The sequence below is a fragment of the Mauremys mutica genome, chromosome 20 (genome assembly GCF_020497125.1).
Source record: "Mauremys mutica isolate MM-2020 ecotype Southern chromosome 20, ASM2049712v1, whole genome shotgun sequence".
Taxonomy (NCBI): domain Eukaryota; kingdom Metazoa; phylum Chordata; order Testudines; family Geoemydidae; genus Mauremys; species Mauremys mutica.
The window spans coordinates 8400448-8420052 of NC_059091.1; the positions used below are offsets into that span (position 1 = coordinate 8400448).

General features: G+C 64.0%; 1 protein-coding gene across 1 annotated transcript; it reads left to right on the forward strand.

The window, feature by feature from the left end:
• Positions 1 to 16800, forward strand: COPZ1 (COPI coat complex subunit zeta 1). Its single transcript, XM_044995767.1, has 9 exons — positions 1 to 150; positions 10481 to 10549; positions 11268 to 11349; positions 11770 to 11861; positions 12561 to 12616; positions 13911 to 13988; positions 14797 to 14848; positions 15393 to 15431; positions 16652 to 16800. The coding sequence occupies exons 1-9, from the start codon at positions 16 to 18 to the stop codon at positions 16697 to 16699; spliced, it is 651 nt and encodes a 216-aa protein (XP_044851702.1). The 5' UTR covers positions 1 to 15; the 3' UTR covers positions 16700 to 16800.
• The last annotated feature ends 2805 nt before the right edge of the window (positions 16801 to 19605 follow it).

Genomic DNA, 19605 nt, shown 5'->3' on the forward strand with positions numbered 1-19605 from the left:
TAGACGGGTTAGCCAATGAACGGTCAGACTGGGGAGGGGGCGGGGTCTGGAGCTGCGATTGGCAGGCGACCAACCAATGGCGCGCGGCCCCTGCCGCTCCTGCTCCACGTCGGCAGCATCGTTGAGGGCAAGATGGAGGCGCTGATCCTGGTAGGAGCGGGCTCCGGGCGGGGGGGCCGGGGGAGCCCTGGGGGAGAGACTGAACCCTGAGGGGGAGAAGGGGGGTCGGACAAGGGGGGTGGGCACCGCCAGTGTTGGGTTGGGCACGGCTGTTGGGGGATGGGCACTGCCAGCGAGGGGGATGGGCACTGCCGGTGTGGGGGATGGGCACTGCCAGGGAAGGGGATGGGCACTGCCGGTGTGGGGGATGGGGGATGGGCACTGCCAGGGAAGGGGATGGGCACTGCCGGTGAAGGGGATGGGGGATGGGCACTGCCAGTGAGGGGGAGGGGCACTGCCAGTGAAGGGGATGGGGGAGGGGCACTGCCAGTGAGGGGGAGGGGCACTGCCAGTGAAGGGGATGGGCACTGCCAGTCAGGGGGATGGGGGATGAACTCCATTGTTGGGAGAATGGGAGTTGGGTGCTGCTGTTGGGGAGGAGGGGGGATTGGGCACTGCCAGTGAGGGGGGATGGGCACTGCCAGTGAGGGGGGTGGGGGATGGGCACTGCCAGTGAGGAGGGGATGGGGGATGGGCACTGCTGGTGAGGGGGGGATGGGGGATGGGCACTGCTGGTGAGGGGGGGATGGGGGATGGGCACTGCCGGTGAGGAGGGGATGGGGGATGGGCACTGCTGGTGAGGGGGATGGGGGTTGGGGGCTGCTGTTGGGGAGGATGGAGGATTGGGCACTGCCAATGGGGAGGATGGGCTCCATGGTTGGGGGAGAGATGGGTGTTGGGTACTGGCAAGGGGGAAGATGGGCGCCACCAGTGGGTTGGATGGGGGTTGGGTGCTGCAGTTTGGGAGGGGAGGAATAGGCTCTGCCATTGGGAGAAGCAGAGGAGGATGGGCCCCACCATTGGGAGGGATGGGGGAGAAAGGTAATAGTGCCAGTGCAATGTATTTAGACTTGTGTAAGACATTTGACTTGGTACCGCATGACATTTTGATTAAAAAACTAGAATGATATAAAATCAACATGGCAGATGCCAAATGGATTAAAAACTGGCTAACTGATAGGTCGCAAAATGTAACGGTAAATAAGGACTTGTCATCAAGTGGGTGTGTTTCCAGTGGGGTTGTCCTGTGTTGGTTCTTGGCCCTGTGCTATTTAACATCTTTATCAGTATCCTGAAAGAAAACATAAAATCATCACTTACAAAGTTTGCAGATGACGCAAAGACGGGAGAAGTGGTAAATAATGCTAATTATTGTGGTAAATTGTAATAATTTGGCATTAATACAAAGTGATCTGGATGACTTGGTAAACTGGGTGCATGCAAAGAGTCTGCATTTTAGTACCGCTAACTGTAAAGGTAACACTTGGGAACAAAAACCGTCAGCCCTACTTACGGGATGGGGGACTTTCCTGGGAAGCAGAGACTGAAAAAGATTTGAGGGTGATGGTGGATAGTTAGCTTATGTGAGCTCCAAGTGCAACGCTGTGGCCCCTGTGGCTAATGCAACCCTGGGATACATAAACTGGGGAATCTTGAGTCAGGGCAGAGAGGTTATTTTAACTCTGTATTTGGCCTTGGTGTGGCCACGGCTGGAATCCTGTGTCCAGTTCTGTGCCCGCTGATCAAGAAGGATAAATTGACAGAGAGCTCGGCGAAGAGTTATGAGAATGGTTAAAGGATTAGAAAACCTGCCTTGTAGAGGTAGACTCAAGGAGCTCAATCTGTTTAGCTTAAGAAAGAGGAGGTTACGTGCTGAGTTGATTGTAGTCTATAAATATCTACATAGGGACCAAATAATTGATAATGGGGTTTTCAGCCTAGCAGGGAAGAGTAGAACATCCAGTGGCTGGAAGTGGAAGCTAGACAAATTCAGACTGGAAATCGGGCATAAATATTTACCAGTGTGGGGAATTAAGCATTGGCAAAACTTGCCAAGGGTCACGGTGGATTCTTCATCGCTGATCATTTTAAAGTCAAGCTTGGATGTTTTTCTAGAAGACCTGCTCTAGGAATTATTTGAGGAAGTTCTATGGCCTGTGTTGTACAGGAGGTCAGATGAGATGGTCACAGTGGTCCCTTCTGGGCTTGGAATCTAGGAGTGGGCACTGTTATTTGGGGGAGAGGAGGAATGGGCACCACCACTGGGAATGGTAGGGGGAGAATGGGCACCACCATTGGGTACCCCCTTGCCATGCACATGGTGGCAAGTCCCTTTCAGCCTGGGGTTAGGCTGTGTGAGGCTCTGGCAGGGGAGAGGTTGCCCCAGGCCTGGTGCTCCTGGCAGGTGAGGGGAGAGGGCTGCCCTGTGTCACCCGTTGCTGTGTGGGTAGCAGGAGCATATGCTGGGTAACACTTGCTGTGGGGGGGTTGATTACCTCCTGCTCTGGGTGGGAGTTCCTCTTCTGTCTGGACTGGGGGAGGGATTCCAGCTTTTGTGGGGGAGGATCTGTATGATCTGGACAGGCCATTAACCCTGGGGGCTGGGTCCTGAGAGAGCAGCTGTGACTGTCATGTGGGGCCCAGGGTGCTACTCTGTAACACCGGACAGCCGGGCGGGGGGAGGGCCTCTCAAAAACCAGCTGCACCATCACAGCTTGCTCTGAGACAAGTCTCTCAAAACCTTGCCTTTAGGGGAGAACGTGGAAAAACTGAATAACTTAGGCCTGAGTCTGCCAAGGCCCTAGGATGCCAGCTCAGACAGGGGCAAACCAGCTCCTGTTTGGTGCACCGTGTTAACTCTGAAACCTAACAACGACAGTTTAAATGGTGGAAAATTCGGAGGCAAAATTCCTTCCTCTCCCATCCAAACTTCTGGCACCGATGACGTCTGTGACATTCTTCTGTGTGGTTGGAGCAAAACCCCACAGCGTCCTGAAAATGCAGTAGTGTGGGGCCGTGAGAAATGATCCCAGTGTCATAAATAAACCAGGGGTCGCTGTGCTGAATGGGGTGGTCGGCTTCGTTTCTGATTTAATAAACTCCCCCCCTTCCCCACTCCCCTTCCTGAAAGCCCCTGGAGCTGCAGTGTCACGTCCCCTTTGCCTCCTCAGAAATCTGGACTCTTTGCTACAGGCCCCAGGACTCAGGGCCTTGACTGCAGGGAACGTTCCTGCATTGGCCCCGGGAGACGTGGGGTGTTGGAGGGAGGGGTCAGAGCAAAACGCTTTGCAGTTCTTGGCGGGCGGGGGGGGGTCCCTTGCACCCAGAAGCTCCTTTGACTCCGCACAGGTGGGGTGGGGGGCTGCCCCGTGGCTCCGGTGGCAGGCATAGGGCTGGAGGGTGTGATCAGGAGGGTGTGATTTCGGTGTCTGTCCTGGAGAGCAGGGGCAGCCCTTGCCCGGGGGGTTCCCAGCGCGGGTGTAGCCCTGTCTCAGGGCGAATGGGACTGATCGGTTCTGACTGTGGGAATGAGCTGGGAGGGAGTCGGGCACGGCCAGTGGGGCACACAGAGCAGAGGGCCCCTTGAGCCAGCGGCCTGCCCCCGATGTTCTCTCCAAGCCTTGGCTGCCATGTTGGCTCCTTGGCCCCCCTGATTTCCCTGGTGCCTGTGCGGCGGCGCTAGCGGAGTTGGTCTCCCTGGCTGCCCTGGACACCAGAAGCGGGTTAAACCCAGGCTGCCTGGCTCTGAGACCGGGGGTGGGCTTGCACCCGGCACGCTAGGGCCCGTCCGGCTGCGGTGCCCTCTGGGCACCCTGGATTCTGGGAGGTTTCAGAAGGGCCGGAAGGGAGAGGGTTGGTTGAACTGGTGGCACCCAGCTGGTTTGGGCTGGGCTGGTTCCTGTCCCTCTGAGAGCCTGGTCAGCTCCAGCTAGTTCTCATGGCACTCGCCAACCAGCCAAGGCACTTCTGTGTGTGGCCCCAGGCCGGAGTCTCTGCTGCATGTTTCCAGAGTCGGACCCCAGGATGGGGAGGGGAACAGCAGCCTGAAGTCGCCGTTGTGTCTCCCTCATCCAGGTCGGCTCCCACATCGTCCCCTGCACAAAGGAGAGCAGCCCACGGGCTGCTCTAGCTCACCCGGGCCTGGCATGGAAGCCCAGGACAGCCCGTGCACTCACTGCTCCAGTCACCCTCCCCCAGTCCCCACAGCTGGGTGGTGGGGCTACCCCTCTGCCCCCCCTTTACGCTGCGCCCGACCATTCCAAAGCATTGTCCTCCCTCCGTCCTGGGGGAGGCCAGGCCGATGTTACAGCTGGCTCTGAAGTGCAGGAAGGGCAGGCTGGGGCTCTGGACTTGGACTCTGGAGACCAATCACTTATTCTGCCCCCTGCCTTAGGTTCCCGTGTGTGCAATGGAGATACCCCTTCCCAGCCTCCCTAGGAAGGAGCCGGAGCCAGAACACTCCGATCCTGCGGTGCTGGGGCCAGAGGAATCCTGATCTGGGTCAGAGCCTGTTCAGATGGCGCTAGGCCCTTCGGGGCAGCTCTGGTCTGGGGGGTGACAGGCCTGGACTCTCTCATTTGCCCTGTGCTGGGGAATGATGGCCCAGGGGGGAATGAATCTAGGGGAGTAAAAACCTCTGGTGGCTTTGTCTGTCTTGGCCAGCAGCTGTTCTGACAGCCAGGGACGTGCACCTGTCTTATCTCGGTGCAGAAAAATCGTGGGCTTTAGGCTTTTAATATATTGTGCACCAGAGCCCAGCCGTCCGGAGGGAATTGTTTCTGAAAGGGTGAAGTCGTTTTGTGTGAACGGTTTCTTCCAAGCTGAGTATCCAGCTGGGTGACCCAGAAAGCCTGGCTGCTCGCGGCATGCGTCCCTCATTCCCTGTGGGTGGATAGAGCACTGAGCTGAGTGCCCGGACTCCTGGGTTCCATTCGCAGCTCTGCCACTGGCCTGATGCTGGGTTACCTTGGGCAAGTGACTTCCCTGCCCCGTGCCTCAGTTTCTCCATCTGTAAAATAATAACGATGCTAATCTCCTTTGTAAAGCGCTTGGAGATCCACTGGTCCCTGACAATACCCGGTCTAAAATGCCCTTCTGTATTGCTGCCAGCAGCTCCCTGCCCCTCTCCTTTGTCTGCAGCCAGGTTTGCCAATCGCAATACTAAAGCCCCACCTGTATTTCTTGGCTTCTGGCATCATCCCCTAGTTAGGGTCCTGGCAGCCGGAAAAGGCTGCCGATGGGCCGTTGAGCACCTACTTGAATTGATCGAAGTCTAATTTATTGAAACTTCCGAATTAATTGATCAGAATAAACTGTGCCGTGACTCTTACCGGCTCGTTTGAATGGTTGATTGCTTGAGGCTCAAACGAAAAACCTCCAGAGAGAAATTGAGGCAGCTTCTCGGGCTCCAGGCTCTCTGCCCACTCATTCTAGATGTAAAACGTGTATTTATTTGCTTTGCTCTGCGGTGCCGCATGGCTCTAGAGAGGCGTAAATCCTCCAGGGCGCCTCTTGCAGTCTCTTTGCCAAGGGGGGACGGAGGGAGCAGGGGCTGGGCTGGGAGGACGCAGCTCTAGGCTGCTGGTTCGAATCCAGCGCAGGGCAGCAGCTACTGTAAATTACCAGCTGGGTGCAAAAGAGGCTTGTGGTTTTTCAAGCTGGTTCCTTGGCTCATGTGCACCTGCCCTCTCAGTTGGTCAAGGAGACTGGGCTCCGTTGTCGTCTCCAGAGAGGGTTGGTCCTGGTCAGGGTGCGGGGTATGTGGGGCAGTGCGCTGAGGGGAATGTAGCTCTCCAGGGCTCTCCATCCAGCTACCCCCAGAAGAACACAGCTGAGCCCCCACGTTGGTGGGGAATCTCGGGACAGTCGCACCAGCGTGGGATGCAGTTAAGGGCTGGGGTTTGTTGGAGAGTTAATCCAGAATAAAGTGGGGTGTGAATGTAAAGCTGATGGTCTATTCCAGATTAACTCCGTGTGTCAGTTAGTAGGCTAATATTAGTTTAACCCTTAATCCACTTTGGAAGTGGATTAAGCTAATTCAGAATAAGATACTTATACAGGAGTAAGAGCGTCCACACATGGAATTAATCTAAATTAACTCCTCATGTTGACAAGCCCTAAAGAGTTTTTGGCCTGATTCTCAGACCCACTGGCTGCTTGCAGTGACGCCCATGGGGGCAGCGGGTGCTTGGCACCTCTGACAGTCGGGCCCTTAGGTTGCGCACCCACCGATCAGACCCCTTAGGGTGTCCAACGAGTGGAGATGCTCCCAAATAGCCTGGTTGCTCCTGGCAGGTTCACCCCCGTGTCTTGGTCTCCTGGGCTGGGGGTGGTGATCAGCCCAGGTTTATGACAGGCCCTTCTGGAGTCTGCAGGATCGGGCCTATTCCCCGCAGGCTGGGCCATGCTTGGCTTCTGGGGGAAGTCATGTCCTGTGAAGCCAGGCCCCCTAGGGCTGTGGAGTCAGCGGGGGAACTTGGCCACCTGGCAGTTCCTGTTCTCTCCCCCTCTCCCCAAGGATGAGCGGCTATGGGGAGGGGTCCCTCGGGCTGGTGCCAGGCAGCCAGCGGGGCCCTGGGGTTTCAGAAGTGGGGCAGTCCCATGCTGGGCCCAGTGGAAGCCAGTCCATGCATCAGAACTGTCAAGGGCCCAGTCCTGGAATGTGCTGGGCAGAGGGCGTCATGGGCGATTGGCACCGCACGGGCTCCAGTGCGGGGTTGGTTCTGGCAGCCTCCCGCCAGGCTGGTTCTCCTTGGCGGGGTCTCGGCTGCAGGAGAGGCAGCCGGGCCTGTCTGGGAACCGGCCTGCACTCCCCAGATCTGCGGGCGGGTGGATTTCTGCGCCGCTGCCAGGCCCCAGGCAGTAACGGGGGGCTGTGCCCGGGACGGGGTGGGGTGCCGGATGCAGAGCCCGCAGCGTTTGAGGTGAAGTTCTGTTATACACTCCGACTGTGGCTACGTGGAGGTCAGTGCATCACAGAACTTTGTCTCGAGAGCTTTTTAGCGTCTGTCTCCCTTGGGGTCCCCCAGGTCTCTGCTGCGCCACCCAAGTGCCCCCACCCCTTTTACGTGCTCTGCAGCCCTGAGCTGTGGGTCTTGGCCTGCGTGGGGCTGTGCCGCAGGCTGCTTAGACCACCTGATACCCCAACAGCAGGCTCCCCCGGCTCCCAGCCCCTTCGCCGCCGTCAGCTCAGGAGCCTCTCGGGGCCCGGCGGTGGGTGCAGGGAGCGATCTGCCTTGGTCTGGGCAAACCCCCTTCCTTTCACTCCGGTAAAAGGGCTGAGGGTCGCCCGAGCCACGGGGCGCTGCCGGGCCCCTGGTGGGCTGAAGTCCTTAGATTGGGGTGGCCAACCTGGGGCTCCGGAGCCACCCCAGAGGTTAATATGCGGCTCCTTGGATAGGCACCGACTCCGGGGCTGGAGCTACAGGCGCCAACTTTCCAATGTGCCGGGGGTGGGGGGCTCACTGCTCCACCCCTGGCTCTGCCCCAGGCCCTGCCCCCACTCCACCCCTTCCCACCCCTCCCCTGAGCCTGCCGTGCCCTCGCTCCTCCCCCCCCCAACCTCCTGCACGCCAGGAAACAGCTGATCTGGCGGGGGTGGGGTACTGATCGTGGTGGGTTGGAGGTGCTGGGAGCAGGGGTGGGGGACTGATCGGGGCTCCTGACGTATTACTGTGGCTCTTTGGCAATGTACGTTGGTAAATTGTGGGTCCTTCTCAGGCTCAGGTTGGCCACCCCGGGTTAGATCCTGCCCCAGGGCGCTGGGCGACTTCGGAATCCCAACCCAGCCACCCGTTAGCGGCTCGTGACCCCATGGGAACGCGGCCCCTGATCCTTCCCACAGCGCTGCCAGCCCGAGCCCCTAACAGCCCTGCTAATGCTGCTCCCCTTCCTGAGCCTCTGCAGACAAACAAACCCCATTCCAGGAGCTAAACTGCCCCATCTCGCGCCCCCCACGGGGGGAGCCAGTGCCCCCCTCGCACGGTGCTGCGCCAGTGTAAATCCAGTGGGAATCCAGCTGTGCACGTGCCCAGCTCCGGGCGGGGCCCGGAGACCAGGGGCGACGATGCTTGGGGTGTTCCTCCTCCGGCGTGTCTGAGTGACTGATCCCCCCGCTCGGCCGGGTGCCAGGGCTGCCGTGCTGCATGGGCAGGATCCCGTCAGCACTCAGGGCTCAGCAGGCCGGACGCCACGGTGATGGTGCCAGCCTGGGTTTATGGAGACTTGCTGTGAGCCGGGTCTGCACGGGGCAAAGGGAGGAGCCACTGTGGGTCACCAGCGCAGGGCCGTGCCTCACTCGGGTAGATGGGAGCCGGAACAAGGGGCCTGGTGCTGGGGGTCCTGGCACGGATTGGACTGTGGCCCGGTGACCTGCGGGCTGGGAGGAGCCATGGGGCAAGGCTGTGCCACCTCCATGGGCAGGGCTGTGCCATCTCCATAGCCGGGGTGGGCACCAGTCGCCCCCTCCTGGCAGCCGCATGGGGAGTGAGCTGGGGCTGGGCTGAGTGTCGGCAGAGAGCCCATGAAGGGCCGAGCGCCCGGGGGGGTGCTGGCTGGGCAGAGGGGCTGGGGATTGGCCCACTCTGCCCTCTTAGTCAGAGGGGCAGCTCCCCCATGGGGGGGCCCTGTGGGGATGGGCCTGGGAATGGGTCGCACCTATCAGTCCTTAGAGCCTGGGGCCGAGGGACCTGAGCAGGGGGAGTCCCTGGGGGGGTCACAATGAGCCCTGCTGGGGGCGCTGGGCCTGGGGCTGGCGTCGCTGCTGCTCGGCCAGTGGCTGGGAGCGAGGTGGATCCTGGTGGCGACGAGGGGCTCTCGTCAGTCTGGGTGACCGGCAGCGGCCCCCAAGCCCCCATTGCCCCAGCCCCACACTGCCAGCTGGCCCGCAAGGAGCCCAGAGCCCCCATTGTCCCCCTCAGCCCTGTGCTGGCAGCTGCTGCCTCCCTTGTGCCTTCCGCATTCATGGCCTCTTAGTTCTGGGGACCCTCGTCTGTCCCCATTCCTTGCGCAGGGGGGATACCGGCCCCCCACTTACCCTGTTCCCAGTGCAAACAGCACCTGCAGTCTGCAGCGTCTGACACTGAGCAGCAAAGTGGGCAAACCGGGAATAGAACCCAGGCATCCTGACCCCCAATCCCTTGCTCTAACCCCTAGACACCACTCCTCCTGGAGCTAGGGGATACAACCCAGGAGACCTCTGCTCTAACCACTAGCCCCCACTCCTTTCCTTGTCTTTGAAGCTGTCAGAGCTGCCATTGCCTCTGCTCCGTGCTGCGGGGCCGGGGGAAGCGGCTGGCCGGGGTGAGGAGTGATAAACGCGGTTGCTAGAGCTGCCCCGTGCAGGGTCAGGGGGCAGGAAGCCGGCTTGCCCGATAGCAGCCGGTTATTTATACCCCCACCAAAGGGCCAGCTGGGCGTCCTTGGCGCCCGTGGCTGTGGCTGCTGCAGGCGTGGAGCTCCCCCTACTGGGGGGTGCTTGGCCCTGCAGGCCTGTGTGTTACCGGGCATGGGGCATTGGGCCTGTCTGCAGCCCCGGCTGGGCCCTGGGGAGGCCTCGCTGGCACCTGGAGCAATGGGGGGCTGCACCCGCACGTGAAGGGGTCACGCCCTGGCGGGGAGGGGGGGTGCCAGCACCCCAGGGCAGGGGTAGCCAAGAGGGGTCAGGCCCAGGATGGGGATGGATGGGCGCTGGCTTTCACCCCAGAACGTCCCCTTCTCCCGCTCTGGAGACACCCTGCCGTTAGCCAAGGTCATGCCGTGGGTTCTGTGGGGTGGGGGCCAGGCTCCCCCCCCCCCCCCCCCGATTCCATACTCACTGATGCCTCTCAGCGGGGCCCTTTGGTGCCCTGTCCGTGCCCACCATGGGGCGAGCGGGCGCGTGTGCTGGGCGCAGAGAGGGTGTGGGAGGCAGGGGTGGCTGGGCCCAGAGCGACAGTGACAGGGCTGGACAGGTTACAGAGCACCCCTGACGCCAGCTGGGGCTGGCCCTCTGGTCTGCAGCCCCCTGGGTAGGGGTGAGAGGTGCCGGGTGGGGGCGTCCTCCCCCCAGCAGGGCCCTCAGCCGGCGCCGGCGGGGGGAGGTAAGTCCAGCCCTGTGTCGAGAGCCCAGCTGGGGGTGATGCACACGTCTGCTGGGCACCAGCTTAGAACAGCCGTCGCGGTGGGGCTGATTTTCCAGCCCTGCTGACCTGGGGTGGGATCGGAGCTGGCCCCACGAGCTGTGCCGAGATCCATGCCCCACGGTGGTCCCTCGAGTCGGCTCCCCCACCCCAGCCCACACAGGGAGCAGGTGTGGGCCTAATCCTGGTGCCACGGCACATACACACACACCCCTGTGCCCTCCCAGCGCAGACGGTTCTGGGCCGCGGCTGCCCCACGTGCTGCCCCGGCTGGCTGAGCTCCCTGCAGGTGGAGAGGGTGGGCTGGAGCGGCTCGGGGCCGTGGCAGGCTCTGGGCAGTGACTGGGCCTGTGTCTCTGCAGGAGCCGTCCCTGTACACGGTGAAAGCCGTCCTCATCCTGGATAACGATGGCGACCGCCTCTTTGCCAAGGTGAGTGCCTGCAGGCGGCATGGGAGGCGCTCCGGGTCCCGGGGGCACTGTGGAATAGGCAGGGATGGCATCAGGGGCTGCGCTTTGGGTCCCGGGGCACCACGGGGGGGTGTGTCAGATGCCGCACTCTGGATAGCAGGGACACCATTGGTGTGGGGGGGTCAGATGCTGCGCTGTGGGTCCTGTGACCTACCCTAGGGCAGGCAGGGGCCTGGATTCTCGTTTGTGAGTCAACTCCAGGATTGGGAACATAGGGATCGAGGGGAGCAACTCTGGAACCAGACACAGGGCAAAGCTAACTCCTCCCACCCCCCCAGTGCCCCTCAATCCCGACCTACAGCTCCTGCTACCCCAGCCCTGGGCTCCCCCCAGCTCTGCCAGCGCCCCTCAATCCCGACCCGCAGCCCCCTGCTATCCCAGCCCTGGGCTCCCCCCAGCTCTTCCAATGCCCCTCAATCCTGACCTGTACCCACCCCTGATCCTACAGTTTCAAGGACGTGTGCATGAAAACAAGCCCTGCTTCTCCCCCTCCGGGTCCTGCGCTTGCCCGGTGCTCTCTGGCTGGGTGCCCAGGATCCAGCCCCGAGGTGTGGCGGGAGGGCTGGGTGTCCCCTTCCCGGTGCCTGGCTGCAGGCTGGGCCCGTCTGGACTGAGCTGGTCTCCGGGCCCGGCTGGCGTTGCACGGGGCCAGGAGTGATGCCCGTGCCTCTCCCTGCAGTACTATGACGACACGTACCCCACCGTCAAGGAGCAGAAGGCCTTCGAGAAGAACATCTTCAACAAGACCCACCGGACGGACAGTACGTGCCCTGGCCTGGGGCGGGGGGGGAAGGACGCTGCCCACCTGGGACTCTGCCCACCAACACTGTCTGCGATCTCCCTGCTGGCCCAATTCATGGCCCTGCAGCTCCACTCGCTGCAGTGGGGTGGGCGGGCGGGAGCTCTGGGTCCCAGGGGCGCCATGGGGGGAGGGGCAGACGCCGCGCTCTGGGCCCCAGGGGCGCCATGGGGGGGGAGGGGCAGACGCCGCGCTCTGGGCCCCAGGGGCGCCATGGGGGGGGAGGGGCAGACGCCGCGCTCTGGGCCCCAGGGGCGCCATGGGGGGGAGGGTCCGTCCCATGAACGCTGGCTGCCCCTCCCTGCCTCCCCAGCAGGGGGCACTGGCGAGCCCACCCTAGCAAAGCCCCTCTTCCCACGAGCCGGGCCTTTCCCCCCCCCAGGCGAGATCGCCCTCCTGGAGGGGCTGACCGTGGTCTACAAGAGCAGCATCGACCTGTACTTCTACGTCATCGGCAGCTCGTACGAGAACGAGGTTCGTTCCTGCCCGGGGGATCGGGGGAGGAGTTAGAGCCTCATGTCGGGGCACCCAGCCAGCGCGGGGGCTGGGGGACAGGATGCTCTGGGCCCGCAGGGGATTGTGGGTACAGAACTGGGGGCGGGCGCTCGCCTAGAGAAACCTGGCCCTTGCTGCGGGGCGGGGCATCGCCCCCCCCATTGCTTTCCCAGCTGGTGCGCGGCTGCCGGCCCCGTGCCCTCGGGTGTGGGTGATCTGGCTGTGCCAGAGCGTTCTTGTCACATCCCCACCCAGGGAGCTGACCCCGGGCACGCTGCGAGGGGGGTGGGGCGGGGCAGCATGCCCTGGAGTCAGAGCCCCACTGAGCGCCGGATCTGCCCAGCGGCTCCATGGAGAGTGATGGAGACACCCCCATTGGCAGCCGTGGGGAATCCCCCACCATCCTCCACCCCCTGTTGTTCCTAGTGGGGGCTGTGGGCATTGGGCCCCTAAAGGCTGCCCCTGCCCCACATCAGAGCAGTGATGATGCTCTGCCCCCTCGCCTGCCCGTCTCTCCCGCCAGGGGCAGCCCCCGCAAGCCGATGGCCCCTCCCCGGTGCCCTATGCCCGGGGACCTGCTTGGCTGTCAGCAGCGGGCTTGACCCGCAGGGTGCCGCGTTGTGCCAGCTGGAGGCACTTGGAGCAGGTCTCCCTGACCTGCGTCGTCTCCTCTTCCAGCTGATGCTCATGGCTGTGCTGAACTGCCTCTTCGACTCGCTCAGCCAGATGCTGAGGTAAGGCCCGTGGGGGGCGGGGCGGGGCGTGGGGAGGCCTCTCCCTCTGCTCGAGTTCTCCCAGCGGTGGGGGACGGGGGGGGTAGGGTCAGTCTGGGCAGTCTAGGACCCTCTGAGGCTCTGGCCTGGGAAGTCAGGGGCTCAGCATGCTGAGTGGGGGTCAGCGCTGAGTCCCCAGTCCCTCGGGCCAGGTGTGACTCAGTGCGGCTCCAGTGACAGCAGTGGGGGGCTCTGATTTGAGGAGCGGGCTGGGGGCGATGTCTCCCGTGGGGCTCGGGAGAGAGGGCCCCTTCCCTCAGACCAGCTGCCGGCGGCCGGCGGGGCGCGATCCTGCTGACGGCTGCTCAGCACCCCAGGATCGAGGCCCATTCCCCACTGTGCCCCTCTGAGCCAGCACAGCTCCGTGCGACTGCTCCGTGAGGGGGATCTTTCCGGGGAAGTGGAGCCGTGCGGGGCTGGGTGAGCTGGCGGCCAAGGGAGCCCAGTCGGCCTAGCAGGGGGATGAACCAGCAGGGCCCCAGCTCCGCCCCTGGGTGCCCCGGTCCCTGGCTCCGCCCCTGGGTGCCCCGGTCCCTGGCTCCGCCCCTCGGTGCCTTGGTCCCTGGCTCCGCCCCTCGGTGCCCCGGTCCCTGGTGGGATCGTCGGCCACACCGAGAACGGGACAGATGAGATCAGGATTCCCGTCGCCCGAGCCTGGAGATGGGGGGCAGGTGCAGTCACCAGGCGGCGAGGGGGTTGGCTGATCTAGGGCAGAGCCCAGAGCGCCAGGCACTGTTGGCCAAACGCTGCCCTCCCAGCTGGGTCAGCGCTTCAGTCGGGTCTCGCTGCGGGCGGCGTCAACTCGACTGTGTCCCGGGTTCGCTCTCCAAACCCGGCACGAAGCCTGGGGGTCGCCTTTCCTCCCCGGGTTTGGAGCAGAGCGGGGGAGGGGCCTAGAGAGCCACATCCTCTGCTGGCGGAAATCGCATCCCTGGACTCCAGTGGGGCTGAGGAACCATGTGCCTGGGATGGGAGCACGTCTGGGACCCTGTCAGCCCCCCTCTCCCTCCAGCCCACTGGGGCTCAGCCCACCTGGAGCCATCGCCCATCCAGTCCCTAGTCTGTATCGCCTGGTCAGACCCCAGCGGGTCAGTCCCGAGCCTCCTCCCCCCACCCCATACTGGACGTGTCTGAGCCAGGCAGCCCCTCGCCCCCGCCGATGGCAGCCTGAGCTGCCCTGTGGCCGGTGCCCAGGGCCTGGGGGGTCTGGTGCCAAGGCCCCAGGCTCCCCCTGACGGCGCGGGTCTCTCGGCAGGAAGAACGTGGAGAAGCGCGCCCTGCTGGAGAACATGGAGGGGCTCTTCCTGGCAGTGGATGAGATCGTGGACGGAGGGTGAGCACCGGCGCCCCCTCCTGCTCCCCCCAGGAAATGAGGCTCCCGCTCCTCCCATGGGCCCCAGGGCTGCAACTTCCTCCCTCCACCCAGCCTGTCTTGGGCCCATTTTACCAGGCTCTTGTGTCCAGGGCCTGAGTGCTGGGGCATCCTGCCCAGCTTGGGGCTGGCGGTGGGCGGGCATCAGCACCGGCAGCTGGGGGGTGCTCCCTGGGGAGAGCTGTAGCCCCCCCCCCCCCGCCGTGCATGTGAGGGTGGGTGTGCTGGGGGGATTCCAGCTGGCTGTTGTCACGTGTGCCCAGCGGGTTGGTGCGTGTGTGTCTGCATGGGGGTGTGGGGGGGGGGTGTACATGTACACACTAGTTGTAGCGTGTTCCCAGTGAGGTGCCCGCTTTAAATGCCCAGCCCGGGAAGGTGACATTTCTCTGTGAATTGAGGGAGGTTTAAATTCTTCCGAAGGGCCTGGCTGCCCAGATACCCCCCTCCCCCCCTGGCCACCCTGACCCTCTGCATGTCTCCCCCCCACCCCCCCAGCTCGGTTCCCCCAATCCCTCCTCTGGCCACCCAGCTCCCTGGGCAGCCCCTGCTTTGTCCCAGGCTGGTCAGAGTCACCCAGATTCTCACATCCGGCCTTTGGGGATGGGGGGGTTTGTCACAAGCCCTAGGGGCTGCTCCGAATTGCATTGGAGCCCAGGTGGCTAGAAGCTCCCCCGGGCTGGGCCATCGGGGCGGCAGCCTGGGCACGGGGGGACCCGCGGGCAGGGGCGTCTCTCGGCACAGGGTTAACGGGCGTGTGCTCCCCCCTCAGCGTGATCCTGGAGAGCGACCCCCAGCAGGTGGTGCATCGGGTGGCCGTGCGGGTAAGTGAGCGCCACCCCCTCTCCCCGCTCTGAGAGCCCCTAGAGCCCTGCTCCTCCTCCACTTGCCCGTCACCGTGCCAGCTGCCCCTTCTGCCCCCTGCTGGGCACCCAGAGGAGCGCTAGAGCAGGAGCCTGCCCCCCCCAATGGCTTTGCCCTACGGGGGGGGGGCAGCACAAACCCTCAGGGCACAATCTACCCCCTGCTGTGCCCCTGCCCTTCCTCCGGGGCAGCCCCCCCGGGCCAGCTCCTGCTTTCCAGCCCCCGGGGGCAGGGGTGGCTGCTCACCAGGCTGGGGCTGAGCTGGGGCCTGACTCCCTGAAGGGCCCAGCAGCTGCCACTGAGAGCAGTGGGGAAGGGCCTGGCTGCCTTGCCCAGCCCCCTGCATTGGGAGGAAGGGGGGAACCGTGCCCCCTACAGCGCTGGGGTGGGGGGTGAGGCGGGGGAAAGCCGAGCCCCCTGCAGCACTGGGGGGTGTGGCTCAGGGCGGCACCTCCTGTGGCACTGGGGGGCTGGAGGTGCTGCTCCATGACGTGTCTGTTGCAGGGCGAAGACGTCCCCCTGACAGAGCAGACAGTTTCTCAGGTACGTCCCTGTCCCTACCCATCGCTCCCCCAGCTCAGGCAGGCCTGTCCCCCAGTCGGCTCCAGGGCTCTGCGACTTCTCGCCATCTCCAGCCCATGGGCTCCCCCAGGGCAGACCAGCTGGGATCCTCCCCTCAGGGGCCTGGCTGTCATGTCCCTGCAGACTCCAGCGCCCCCTAGTGGCAATGTGGTCCACAGGGGGGTGCCCTCCTGACCGCTTCCCAGCTAATGCCCTGAAGTATGGGGTTGGATTGCAACATGCAGCAATTGTTAACCATCCCCAGCGTGCTCCATGCCGCATGAGACCCAGCGGCAGCCACAGCCTCTGCCGTGGGGAGCCCACAGCCAGTGGGGCACTAACTTAGAGTAAGGGCCTAAGAAATATTGTGGGCCCCACAGTAACCCAGCTCCTGCTGGGCTGGGTGCTCTGAGCCAGGCCTTAGATACTGTGCCATGCAGCCTGCTGGTGGGGGCTGCCCCGGTGCTCTGCTGTCCAGACAGGCCAGCTGCTCATTGGCCAAAGCCCTAGACATGCCCGGGTGGACAGAGTGCCTGGCCTGTGCCCTGTCCCAGCTCAGGCTGGGCTGAGCCAGACGACAGATCTTAACCCTGGAGCCGGTTCCCTGCACCCCACTGGGAGGCAGGGCCTGGCCCAGCTATGGGAACAGCCCGTAACCGAAACTCACGGAGTTCCCGCTCCCCCATGGGATGGCAGGGGCAGATTCTGCTCACCTGGTGCCAGCTGGTGCCTGCGACTGCAGGCCGGGTTGGCAGTAGAGGGCATCCCCTGACCCAGCTGTTCTCCAGCCGGTCTCTCCTGCTGGATCCAGCCTGGCAAACCTTTGTCCTTCCGGCCCACGGACCCTTCCCCCGCAGCCACACCTCCCCCTGCGGAGCGGCGTCCAGACAAGGCTCCTGTAGCCAAAGGGCCCAGGGCTCCTGAATGAGCCTGATCAGCAGGCAGCACTTGCCCCACACGCAGCTCCCTCCGGGGATGAGGGGGACAGCAACCAAGTGGGGCCCTGGATCTTGGCATCAGCCCCTGCACTTACCCAGAGAGCTGTGGGGTTTCCCATGCCCCCTGCAGGGCTGTTGAGGCCTGTGGTCAGCATGGCGAAGGGGATTGGCTCACGCAGTGGGGCTGGCAGGTCACTGGAGGGGAGGGGAGAAGATCGGCCACCCACTCCTCCAGCTGAGCCACCCCCCGTCTGTGCTTTCCAGGTGCTGCAGTCGGCCAAAGAACAGATCAAGTGGTCCCTGCTGCGATAGGGCTCGGATCCCACCACTGCCCCCATCTCTACTGTGTCCCACCCCCCTGCCCTGTATGACGCACTGCCTGGCGCCCTAACACGCTGGAGGATTTTGCTGGATCTGGTGTCTGGCTCTTTTCTGACCCTCTGGGCGGCTGCTGCTTCCCCAGCCCTGGAACAACGGGGAGCCCCGCCTCAGGGTCAGCGGAGGGGGCTGCTGCCCAGCCCAGCCATTTGTCCCGTCCCTGGACTCGCAGGGGGTCCCCCAGACTCATTGCTGCTGAAACCAAGCCCAGGATGGGAGGGGGGGGCACCCTGGACCCTGCCTCACTGCTGCCCCCTGTGGCGGCTGCGTGTCCTGGCCTAGCGCCCTCTTTGGAGTGTGGTGAGGGGCGGGGCTTCCCCACATCACCCTGCTTCCTCCGTCTCCATTGGCTGTTCCCTCCAGGGGGTGGGACACTGCACTCCCTGCCATGGCAGTAGCCAGTTACCATCCAGCCACTGAGGCCCTTCCTGGTGCAGGTGCTGCTGATGGGGGGTCGCCTGGGCTCGTGTCCTCCCGGGGGATCCCACTTGGGTGCAGCCGGCGTGGGGTGGGCTCTGGAGCCCAGCAGCTTCCCAGGCCAGGGCAGAGTCGGGGATCCAGCACAGGGGCGTCTCCTCCCCATGCTGCCCAGGTGCCTTTGCTGTTAGCTGCGTTTCCCGGGCACCCAGCTTGGCAGCCCCACTGCCCTGCAGTGAGGGGCCAGCATCACTGGCACTCCTGGCCCAGCTCTGCCATGGAGCCAGTGCGGTGCCATGGGCAAAGCCACTTCCAGCCAGCCTCCAGCGTGCTCATGGGGGCCGGGGGGCCAGCGTTCCCCTCGCACGTTGGGAGGCTGGGTTCCCCCTTGTGCTCAGTGATGGGGGCAGGGGGGCTCCCCCTTGCACCCAATGGGAGCTACAGGCTGCTGAGCCTCTCCCACTTTGCTCTCTGGGTGCCGTGGGCCTGGATCTTGGTGGGGGTGGGGGGCAGCTCTCCAGGGTTCAGTTGGAGCCAGGGGCGCTCTCCCCACTGGAGATGGGTCGTGCCTGGCCCCAGAGGAGAGGGTGCTTCAGAGGTTCTGTGTCAGGCCCTGGGGTGGGGAGGGGGTAGCCCAAGCCAGGCCCAGGGGGGCTGTGCAGCTGGACAGAGTCGACTGCGCTAATCCTGACCCCTGCCAACAGCTGGAGCCCTGCAGGGCCAGCTCACGGCTCCAGAGGGGCTGGAAATCGGGGTGCAGCCGCACTCCCCGGCTTGAAGTGGTTTCCATCACATGCAGGGTTTATAGTTGGGGTCAGTGGCTGGCGGCCCCCCCGCAGCGCTCCCCTGCCCTGCCCCTACTGGCCTCGCTGCTCCCTGCTGGGCTGGGCCCTTCCAGCTCTGTGGCACGCGGAGAGGCCCCATGGGTAACCCCTGCCCCCAAACCGGCCTGGAGGAGAGGTTCTCGGAGCCGGGGGGCAGGTGGGTGCAGACCCTGCTGCAACCCCCTGGGGTCCTGCGGGGGGCAGGCCTGAAGCATCCCTCTGCTGCACCGGATCCCCTTCCCTCCTAGGAGTGAGATCAGTGGGGTGCTTGGTGCTGCTCCCCAGCTGTGGGGAGAGGCCTGCGGCCCCTCTGTGCCGCTAGCTCCAGCTCCGATCGCAGCTGGCGGCTCCTGCTGGGCCCTTCCTGCACTGCGCCCTGCCGCCCCGGCAGCGTCACTGACCTCCCTGGCTCTGGCTCTGGCTCCAGGCCGGTCGGTGCCTGTGCTGGTTTTCCCAAGCTGGCCCCTGCGTTGCTGTAGCTGCCCCAGGGCAGTGCCCAGGGCTCAGGCTCATCCCAGGGGTTTGTACCCAGAGGCAGGCGCCCTCCTCTCTGGCCACCCCCTGGATCTGCGCCTGCAGCGTCTTGTGCAGGAGCCCAGGAGTCTCGGCCTCCAGCTGCGGCTGATTTACGGCGGGGAGCTGCACGCGGTCTGAGCGGCTGCACCCCTTCAGCTGCTCATAAATCTCCCCCGCTGGGCTCTTGTGCGCCCGGCTCGCCAGGCCCAGCACGGCCCGGGCAGGGTGGCAGGTGCTGGGCAAGGCCAGGGGCAGTCCTGGCCTCTGGCTCAGGGCTCTGGGACGGTCACAGGGCAGGGGTTTGGGGCTCAGTCGGGGTTCGGCTCCTGTTCGGGGGGGGGGGAAATGAGGGAGATGCCCCACCCCAGCTGTGGGAGGGACCCTGCTCCCTGGATCTCAGCGTGGCTGCAGGGAGGGGGGGAGGCTGACCCCAGGGGTGCCTCCCACAGGTGCATCCTGTCAGGGCCCTGGAGGGTTTCTTCCCCAGGGAAGGTCTGGCTAACAGGGGCACTGGGCTTATGGCTGCAGCCAGCGGCTCACCCCAAGGCAGCGGGGCCAGAGCCACACCCCCCACCACCACACCTACCTCCCACAGCCCTCATCTCTGCACCAAAATGCTCCTCTGGTGGGAGGGGGGATCTGCTCCCCCCCCAGGGTCTCCTCTGTCTTCCCCAGGCATCGACTGTAGGGGTGAAAATGCTCCCCCCTTAAAGCTCCCCTCCCTGGGAGCAGGTGGTGGGTCTCTGCAGCTGAGCGTGCCAGGGGAGGGCTGGTGTCTTTGCAAGTTGGCAGCCGTGTGCCAAGGTGCCATGGGCGGGTGACCCTGCTCCCTCGCTGGGGCAGGGGCTGAGATGGCTCGTGCTGCCTTGGGGGGGGTCACCTCCTCTTGCTTTTGTGTCCCCACGACGCGAGTCCCCCTTTCCTTGCCTTTGCCATCCCCACGAGCTTGGTACTGGGGCAGGGACAGGCCCTGTGGCTGAGCCCCCCATCCCCCCTTATGGGTTGGGGGAGGGATTCCAGCCCCCTGCTCGGGGCTGCGGCTGACTATCCCCCTTGGGAACTGAGCAATCTCTCCCCCCCACC

Excerpts from the sequence above, each read along its gene's own strand:
- COPZ1 (XM_044995767.1), top strand. The coding sequence starts at position 16 with ATGAACGGTCAGACTGGGGAGGGGGCGGGGTCTGGAGCTGCGATTGGC. Across the intron at positions 151-10,480 it reads AGATGGAGGCGCTGATCCTG|GAGCCGTCCCTGTACACGGT; the intron begins GTAGGAGCGGGC and ends GTGTCTCTGCAG. Across the intron at positions 13,989-14,796 it reads GATGAGATCGTGGACGGAGG|CGTGATCCTGGAGAGCGACC; the intron begins GTGAGCACCGGC and ends CTCCCCCCTCAG.